The sequence below is a fragment of the Durotheca rogersii genome (genome assembly GCF_024521655.1).
Source record: "Durotheca rogersii strain YMJ 92031201 chromosome Unknown GGS23scaffold_2, whole genome shotgun sequence".
Classification (NCBI taxonomy): Eukaryota; Fungi; Ascomycota; class Sordariomycetes; order Xylariales; family Xylariaceae; genus Durotheca; species Durotheca rogersii.
In genome coordinates, this window is record NW_026251233.1 from 1,721,228 (window position 1) to 1,730,627 (window position 9,400).

Below are 9,400 nucleotides of genomic sequence, written 5' to 3' on the forward strand. Positions count from 1 at the left end.
GCGCGGCAGGCTCCCATGTGCTAACAAAAGCGAAGAAGAGGGAAACGCAGAGGAAAAAGGAGAGGACCTGTCGCACTCACCCTCCATCCCGTACACCAAGTGATGTTTCGTGTCTAGGTGGCCAAAAGTAGGTTAGGCCGGCATCGCGTACCTGGATTGCGCTGGCACCTAGCATGAACAATTCCAGGCTGTTGAGTGACGGATGAACTAGCAGAACGTTTCCATTTCCTGCCTCCCCGCGAGCGCTCCGCCAATAACGCCAAATGCAGTTCCGAATCGATTTATTGGTTTCTCTCCCTCCCTCCGCTTCGTTTGCCCGTCCGTCCCGCACTCCTGGATCGTTTAACGCACATCATAGTGGAAGTATCTTGGAGGGTTTAGGGGGGGCGGGGAGGGGGGATCGAGGGGCACAGCCGGGGTGTAAGAGATCCTTCAGGAGGCGGAACTCCAACCAACCGACTAATACATACGTGTACATACTTGCCAGTAATGGTTACCCCCTACTTCTACCCCTGGACGCCTTCGCTCAATGTCACTTCTGCCGTCACGGGAATCTGGCAACTTGCCTTCTTATCGACTAGTACACCGCCTACTAGTAGGAGACAAGTAGTAAGTCGGGCATGCATGTATTTCTATATATACACTTAGCATTCCGCAGTGCCCTTCTCTTATGGCGCTAGAAACCGCCCGAGTCAAGACTTGAGTATCGAATCGAGCTATGCACATACGTACAGTACCTTTATATTATATCGGGCTAAAATCCCGTCTCAGTTCCGTCTGTGAATAGCGAACCGCTGCCCACCTAAATTGCAGAGTGTCGATATTCAGACATAGGACCATAAAACTCCTATCCTTCGTACTTACATTAACCCTACGTTAAACCTACACCAACTACGCCATTACGCTGTCCCCGGCGTCACAATAAAGTAGGGTATCCCTTCAGGAGCTCATCCTACCACGTACTACGTATGTATACGCAGGTAGGTACATCTAAAAGTCGAGGTGTGCCACACATTGGCTCCTTCAATGGTTCGGGCCGACCGGGGGGAGGCTATATACTCATAATGTATACCTGTATTACATAGGTAGGAGGTAATCTGACGTCCTCGCGGTATTCATAGCGGCCAGCTCATACCCCTTTTTCATTTTTGGTGACGGCGATAGTAGCGATGGCTGGGAGGGCCGTTCAACTCCGTGTTCGTCGTGTACTTCCATGCTAATGCCTAATATATGCTCATCGACATGAGCATCACCATCAACATCCCGCATCATGTTTATTTGCTCACTTTGACTCGCGCCGAGTGGCCTGTCCGAATTCAGGCCAATGGCATGCACATTTACACTACATATATGCATGCGTTATGTTGGTAGTTGATAAGAGATCATTAAGTCCGCCGGGCACTCCCCACTCGGGCGAGTCGCCATGGCGTTATCGCGAACTCCGCCGGGTCCCCCCTCCATAAGTGTTTTGCGTCTCGGAAGCAAACTGGTTGGAGGAGAATGGTCTAATGACGCGGCGCCCACCAAACTGGAAATGCGCTGCCACCGCCCCCGCCTCAACGCCTCGGCTCCGTCGCCCGCAGTCATATCTTGGGTACGGAAATAAGGATGTGTATGGCGCGAGCTACACGCCGTAGTGTCCCGTGTCCATAATGCGTCCTCGTATTTCACATGACTCGACTCATATATCAGACTAGCATAATTGAAAAACCGGGTCGCTGCCCGATGCTAGAGGTAATCGCGATAGCTCTCCTAGAATGTAGGATGCTTAAAAGCTCGCCCCCCGCACATACTCTGAAGAGCTACCTAGACCTACCTACTACGACTAACCTTGAGTGCTCATAAGTACGTTCAACTGAGCACTCCGGCGGCAGATCATCCGGTAGATCCCAGAGTTAAGGAGTTGCCGGAATCGTCAAAGTCGCACTCGACTACCATCAGTCTTGACATAGCACGAGGTACGTAGCAGATAGATTAAAAGTTGCTAAAGGTCTATTATGTTATGTAGGTAGTATATGTAGGTAGTATATGTAGGTAGTATGGCTAGGTTACAGTGCCTCTTGAGCAGTGTCATCACGACGGGTTTCAGTATTCCGTCCGCTCTCAATACAACGTACGTATACATATAATACCTACATACAACACACACCTCAACATCCGCTTCCCCTTTTCGCGCCGCTAGCTGATGCCAAGTAATCTCCCTCCCTTATACATACCGTATGTAGGTGCAGCCGGAATCCTACAAAAAAAAAAGGAGAAAAGGAGAGCGTGCGCCTACTAGTATGTACACATGCAGATCTGGCTTCTACGTACCTGCGTACAACGCATACCGATCAACCAGGGACCCACCGTATGTACCTAGCAAGTTCAGCCTTGGCGGGCTATCTATAGACACGTGAGAATAGCGGGCGAGTCCCATCGATTGGCCATCATTGGGAAGCGGCCGGATGAGGTAACGTGTACGGGGCGGGATGTGAGATTGTGAGATGCATTGAAGGATTGGGGATTGTCGCTATCTCGCCCCCAAAACAAGACTCGCCAAAAGAAGAAATACAGAATACACACAGGACTCGGTCTCGGTCTCGGTCAGGTTGCAACGGGAAACCACCCGAGACCCCTAAGAGTGACATATCACCGGCTCGATCTCTGCCCCACCCCCCGGTCTCCTACCAGCCCCAGCCCCGTCGCCCTTTTTGCGCACCCGTATACCTTGCAGGTACTGTGCGTCGCTCTCTTTTCTAGCGGCGAGGAGAGGTACCGTCGAGGTAGCGGTCACCGGGATACCGACACTTGCCCATCCGGCTAGCTCCCGTATCAAGGGAAACCTTCCGCAGTTTGATGATTTGGAAGGCACGCCTATTAGTGCCACCTAACGTAGTAGGCATGTACGTCCTAACTGCCTCCTACCTAAGGTGCCTAATAAGAGGTAGGTACCTAGATACCCAGGTACCTACTTAATATCTCCCACTGCATCTTCAACTAATCGAATTGTAGGTGTAGGTACCTAGTATGTATTATCTACCTACATCCTATACGTGGAGGCAGGCGCCCAGGTACCTACAACCTAAATTCGACAGGTGTCTGAGGTGCCTACCCACTTAACTCCTGCTTAAGGTACTGGGCACGACGCAACGCTCGAGGTCGTCAACCTCCACGAGTTACATAGAAAGGTACATATCTAGACCTACACAGGGTGCAGTACTGGCAGGTACCTCTTACCCTCACCCGAAGTACCAAAGCCCAAGGCAATACCTCTGTTCGACAGTGTCGCCGTAGTGGCACGGCAGCCGCAACTGGACCCAACACGCTTCGTCTGAGCGCGGAAGGCGCAGAGCCAGGCGGGCCCACATCTGTGCGACGCGTCTCCACCGTTCGTTGGGCGGATTCCCAGTGATGGAGAACTGACGGTACTTGGTACTTCTCCCACGTACCGCCCGCCACACGTCCACGGTCTCCGTGCCCGACACGCCGACACGCCGACATGCCTCCTACACACCCACACGCCTGGTTGATTCGGGGCTCGGGGTCGAACGAGAGCACGAGATAGCAAATTGCCGCCCGCCGCTAGCGTCGCGCCGGTACTGACGAGCCAGCAGGGCACACATGTCGAACGGCAATATGTCCATGCTCCGGAACCGTGACATAAGGGGCTTCTTCACCAAGGCCGCCGTCCCCGGTCCAGGCCGCGCATCCCAATCCCAGTCAGCCGCGTCACCGCAGCGAGAACGGGCTCCGCCCTCATCTCCTGCCACGCGCCCGGAACCCACACCAAAACCCGTCCTTCGGACCGAGGAGGTTAGGTGCTCCGATGATGAGGACGGCGACTCGGACGACTCCCTCGAGTCCATCACCGCCTTCATAGAGCGGAAGCGCGGCCCCCTCGCCCCGGTCTCCGCGGCCAAGAGGATAGCTTCCACATCGACTCCCGTGAAGTCTCCGTTGGCCGTACAGCCGAAGCACAAATACGATCTCAAGTACTTGGTCAACCATACGCGGCAGTCCGACCGCGCCGACGAGAGCGCCAGACGGGCTGATGAACTCATCAACCAAATCGACGACGAAGATGGCAATATCGACGACGGGGCGCCGCACCTCACAGACGTGCAGAAGAATCCGGCACTGCTGCACAAGACCGCCAAGGCGCTCCTCCACGGCGACGAGGAAGAAGCCAAAGGCGACAAGCTCTTGAGGGCCATGAACCGCACCCGAGCCGACGGCGTTCGCAGGGCGCACTACTTCTTCAACGTCGAGAAGCCCCTGTTCAAACCTCCGCGGAAGGTCTTTCCCGAGTGGGAGGCGGGAGGGTGTTGGCGCTTCCTGGCGGACCCACGCACGCGGAACCAAGCCATCATCCTCGGCCTACCCCACGCGATGCTGGTCAAGGGCAGGACACTGCCGGACGAGCTCTTCCTCTGGGTTCTGGACGAGGTCTGCGTGGAGAGGAACGCGCAGCTGCGCACGCAGTACTGCAACATCGTGGCTCTATGCTCTGGCAGCGTCGCCCGCCTCGTCGACGACGCGCGGTTGTACACCATGCTTGCGCAGATCGGCGGCCCCAAGCACGCCTTCCTCGAAGAGGGGGACGGGGACACCAAGCTCCAAAGCCTACCCAGGACCGAGGATCCGTACCCAGGTAGGGACTGGGCGGGTCTCGCGGCGTTCCTGGGCCTCGTGGAACGCATAGCCCCGAATCTAAGCGCGCCCAACGCCATAGGTGCCGTCCAGCTTTTGCTACGGATGGGCCTCGACCCCGTCATCAGTACTATGGTCCGTGCCGAACACGCCGCCGCGATAGAGGCCCTCGTCGGAGCGTTGCCCAAGTCTGGGACGCGCCAATGGAACGATTCTGTAGGCTAACCACTCCTTTAATTCTCTGTCCTTTTCCCTCTCGTCCGAACCCGCCCCTTTCCCTTATCCTATCCCGCACCCTCATTATCTCCCGCATACGCCTACGAGCTAGCCTAACTTCCTGTACACGTGTGACAAAACCAAGACTAACAGCCATCGCCCCTCTTCCTCCAGTGCGGAACTTTAGCCTCGTACCTCCTATCCATCGTCGACTCCCCCGAGCACCGGATCCTGCCCATCAGCCGCATACCGGCCACCACGTCGAAGCTGCAGGACCTACGCCGACGCCTCGCGGCCGCGGTGCTCTTCCCTTCGCTCGTCCTCATCCCCGCCAGCGGCACCAGCAGCATCACCACCCGGCCGGTCGACGACGCCCTCGCGCCCGCCGACATCCTGCACCGCCTCGAGCAGCCCGACTTCCGCGTCGGCCCGGACGCCGACTACGACCAGCTGCGGGCGCTCTTCGCGCTCGTCGACACGGCCGTGGGCGGGGGCGGATTCCTGCGACCGTCGCCCTCGGCCTCGCCCCTGTCCTCCATTACTACCACTACCGCCTCGTCCCCGGCCGGCCCCGGCGAAAAGCCCACTTCGGCGAACGGCCCCCGGAGCGCGGCTGGCGGCGGCGGCGGCGGCGACGCGGCGGACGCGGCGGTGGACGCGCTGGCGGCGCGGCTCAAGGCGGCGCACGACCGGATCCACGACAGCGCGCTGCTGGAGCGCAAGGTGGCCAAGGCGTCGATCGACGTGGTGGCGAAGCGGCTGGCGTACGCGGTGCGGTCGCGGCCGCCGCCCAAGACGAGCATCTTCGACCACGACGGCGAGCGCGAGCGCGAGCGCGAGGCCCGCCAGGCGGCCGACCTGCCGCGCCAGCGCGCCTTCATGAAGAGCTGGGCCGCGGGGCGGCGCGAGCGCGAGAAGGAGAGGGAGAGCGGCAGCGGCAGCGGTAGCGGGAGTGCGAGCACGAGCACGAGCGGGAGCGGGAGCGGGAGCAGGAGGGAGGGCCTGAGGGGTGGCGGGGCGGGGAGAGGAAGAAGGGGGTGGTTAAGGTAGATGGCTAAGAGGGAGAGGGTGGTGGAGGAGATGCTGAGATGGGAGTTAGTATATTAATGGGTTGCTATATCGATCGAGTAGACGGATAGATGGGGAACAGAGCGGACGGGGGGGATAGACGACGTCCACCAGACGACGTCGCTAGCTTCCACCTCGAGGAGTCTAGATAGCTACGTGCTCCCTCTGTCGGCGCGATAGGTAGAGTGTGCTCGGAGCTAAGGAAGGGTGCTATTATACGTGGATATCTAACGCACACGTCGATTCTTATAGAACGAACTTCCCCCTTCCTCTTCCTGTCTACCTTGACGATGATTGCGTAGCAGCGTCCCTCTATTCCCGTGCTTCTAAGACGATTTATACCACCAGTATAGAGATAAGATAGAGACGGGGGGGGGGGGGGGGGGGGTGAGGTAGACAGCGAGGCAGGCGGGCTAAGCGGACCGAGTACGCACGTAGCATGCCGCGTCTACCCGGCCCCGATTTACTGCCTCCCGGTGCGAGCAGCGGCTACGAGATCAAGAACCCCTTCGTCTCCTTTCTATCACCCTCCCCGCCCCCGGATTCCCCTATCTAGATGGAGGAGGGGTGAGGTAGTACCTGTCTGTGTGTATGTATGTACGTGTGTAATGTGTCTGCGCATGTGTGCGACGCTCCTAATATCTCTCTCCTTGCTTCTCCCGTTCGTCACCCCCCCCGCCCCCCTCTTCGCTAAGGCCTTCCCCTCCTTCTCGCAGACAGACGTCCGACCCTGGTTTGCTCGACTTATCCGGGTTCCGCAGCCCAGCCACCCCGCGCTGAATACGGGCCGTCGAGTGCGCGTGCAGCCGGCGAGGTTGGGCGCGGGAGGGGGTGTGGCCGCGACGGTGAGGAATTCGTCCGCCCGCGGATCGTGTCGAACAAGCCAGCCGCCTAGCCCGGCCGAGTTCGGGCCCCCCCCCCCCCTTAGTCGTAGAATTTGCGGTTCGGATTCTCGCCGAACAGCGTCCGCCGCACGGCGGGCAGGCTGCTCGACTGCAGCAGCAGCAGCCGCTCGTCGAAGGTGTTGTTGATCTCGATCTTGCCCTGGCCGCCGACGATGACGACGCCTCCGGAGCTGTGGCCGAACGCGGATTGTACTTAGCACGCTGTGCCTTGGGGAGTAGCGAGGGGTGTCGCGGCGCGAGAGGAAAGAAAGGATAGGTAAAATTGCTCAGCAAAGGGGGGGAAGCAAAAAACTCACCTGCCCTCTGGGAGCGGATTCGCCTCGTCAATGGTGACCTTGGTGTCGAAGCCGGTGTTGCTCTTGTACTCCTTTTCAGCGTCGGTGATGGCGGGGCGGAGGATGTCGTAGTCGGCCTTGCGGACGCGGGCCTGGATTTCGGGCTCCTCGAGGGCGTAGAGGCCCTCGAGGAGGAGGTTCTTGAGGGTGACGCGGTAGCGGGCGGGGTCGGCGGTGCCGTCGGAGAGGCGGGCGGCGGCGGCGGCGAAGATGTCGTCGAGCAGCTGCTGGCGGGCGGCGAGGACCTTGAGGCGGGTCTTGTTGGCGACGGTGGAGCGGGTGATCTGCTGGGACATGCTGGCCTGCTTCAGCTTCTTGGCGTGGGCGGCGTCGATCGAGTCGGTCTCCTCGCGCACGAGCCTCGACTTTTCTATGCTGAATTCCTCGTTCGCCTTGATCTCGATCTCGTGCGCTTTCTCTAGGGCCTCCTGCTTGATGAACGCGGTCATCTTGCGGAGCTCTTGCTCGACCTGCCTCGTTGCGGTTTCGCCGGATTAGCATGGCATCGTATCGCGGCTGCCCTGGGTTGTTTTGGATTCCGGGGAGGGGATTCAACCCCCTTGGATATTTCTATTTTCCACTTTTCGGGTCGGGGAGAGGGTGCAGCGGCTTGCGGTCAGGGCGAAGCTATTTACCTGGTCATCGGACAAGGCGTGGACTTGCGACATCTTGGGAGAATATGAGGGTATTCGGAGCTCGGGATAAGGGCGAAGGGCGACTGAGGGGGGTAAAGGAGGCCGATAGGACGGGGTGCTCTCAGTCGGTGGTGCAGTCAATGGATGGTGGATGGGGGGGTTGGTAGAAGCAGAGCGGAGGCTAAAGAGATGCAGTGGTGGTGTAGCTGAAGGCTGGGGAGGCGGGCAGCTCTTTTTCCGGCAGCAAATGAAGCCTCAATGTGATATGCTAGGATGGGTTGTTTTGGCACATGAGATTGAGGTACGAGGGACGGGCTGGCGGAATGCGTTACATAATCGGCTGGACGGGCTATTTAGTACATCATACACGTACTATAAGAATAAAATAAGGCCCGAATTATTCTGCTTCGCAGAATAATTCGGGCTTATTTTTAACGTAAACGCTAAAAATAATAACCTATCCGAAGGATAGAGAGATATAGAAAGTATACTTAGTTTATTTAATATTAATTTTTAAAGCTACGAACTTTATTTATTATAGAAAACCTAGAAAACGTAAGAAATTATATATAGAAAACTTATAGTTCATACGAAACTATCTTTTATAAATTCGAAATTAATTTAAATTTTTACGTTAACGTATATTATATTAAATAAAGCGTATATTATTTACGATAAAAAACGTATATAGTAAAACGAATTTAAAAAGAATAAAATATAAAAGAAATCTAGTATAGAAAAATTTTTTTAAAGTTAAAATTACGTAGGTACGTAATTTCTATATTAAAAAAGGACGCTATGCCTAATAAAACTACGAAACCCTTAAACTTATATCTTTATTACTTCTTTTTACGTTTCTTTTCTACTTTTTTCTACGTATCCGTATTTTTTTCTCGTAATATACGTAGGATTTCTCGTAATAATTCGTTATTAAAAAGAGCGTTAATATCTAATCCTTATTGCTTTATAACCCGCTCTTCCGTCTTCCGGATTACCTTTTTAGTTTTCTTATAGATTTTATTAAAAGCCTACTTTAAATTAGAATTTCTACGCTAGCGTACTTTATTACGTATTAACGTACCTTTTTATTAATTTTTTTAAAATCGAAAGCTTTTTTTAATTCTATAAATTTAACAAGCTCTAGCTCGGCCTCCCGGGGTACCTTAACGTAAGCGTAATAGCCTTTATAGTAATAATAATAGCGATTATTTTTTATACTTATTAATTATCGCGTATACGTAACTTTTCGCGTTTTCTACGCTATTTTATATACCGGTTCTTTTTACGTAGGCGTTCGCTTATAATCGATTAATTCGTTTAAAGTATACCTTATAAGGTAACGCTCTTTCCTCGTTACCGTCGTCGTCGCTACCGTCGTCGCTACCGTCGTCGTTATCGTCGTCGTCGTCGTCGTCGCTATTAATAAAGGAGCGGACTCGGTTTATAAGTAGATTTTATATAATAAAATTAACGCCTACGTATATTATTACTTAATCGCGTATTTTTTTTTATACTATAAAGTTCGTAAAGTATAACTTACTTTATAAGGTATATTAAAAGGGGAAAGGTCGTTACCGCCGCCGGCGGCCGCTAGGCTGCTAATATTACC

At 54.8% G+C, this 9,400-nt stretch overlaps 2 protein-coding genes across 2 annotated transcripts; one reads left to right on the forward strand and one right to left on the reverse strand.

Annotated features, from left to right (window-relative positions):
* Positions 1–3,618: 3,618 nt before the first annotated feature.
* GGS23DRAFT_612707 (uncharacterized protein) lies at positions 3,619–6,294 on the forward strand (the record flags this gene model as incomplete). Its single annotated transcript, XM_051520509.1, has 2 exons — positions 3,619–4,848; positions 5,023–6,294. 2 exons carry the CDS (start codon positions 3,619–3,621, stop codon positions 5,896–5,898), a joined length of 2,106 nt encoding a protein of 701 aa, XP_051376275.1. The 3' UTR covers positions 5,899–6,294.
* An 8-nt stretch (positions 6,295–6,302) lies between these two features.
* On the reverse strand, positions 6,303–8,149 carry GGS23DRAFT_548880 (ATPase, V1/A1 complex, subunit E). The gene is made up of 3 exons (XM_051515183.1): positions 7,792–8,149; positions 7,118–7,626; positions 6,303–6,991 (listed from the first exon to the last, which is right to left on the reverse strand). Exons 1-3 carry the CDS (start codon positions 7,822–7,824, stop codon positions 6,841–6,843), a joined length of 693 nt encoding a protein of 230 aa, XP_051376276.1. The 5' UTR covers positions 7,825–8,149; the 3' UTR covers positions 6,303–6,840.
* Positions 8,150–9,400: the final 1,251 nt, after the last annotated feature.

Bases quoted from the DNA above. Each gene is read 5' to 3' on its own strand.
- GGS23DRAFT_548880 (XM_051515183.1), bottom strand. From the start codon at position 7,824: ATGTCGCAAGTCCACGCCTTGTCCGATGACCAG. The intron at 7,627-7,791 runs GTAAATAGCTTC...GCAACGAGGCAG, and splicing joins ACGCCTTGTCCGATGACCAG to GTCGAGCAAGAGCTCCGCAA. The intron at 6,992-7,117 runs GTGAGTTTTTTG...GTTCGGCCACAG, and splicing joins AATCCGCTCCCAGAGGGCAG to CTCCGGAGGCGTCGTCATCG.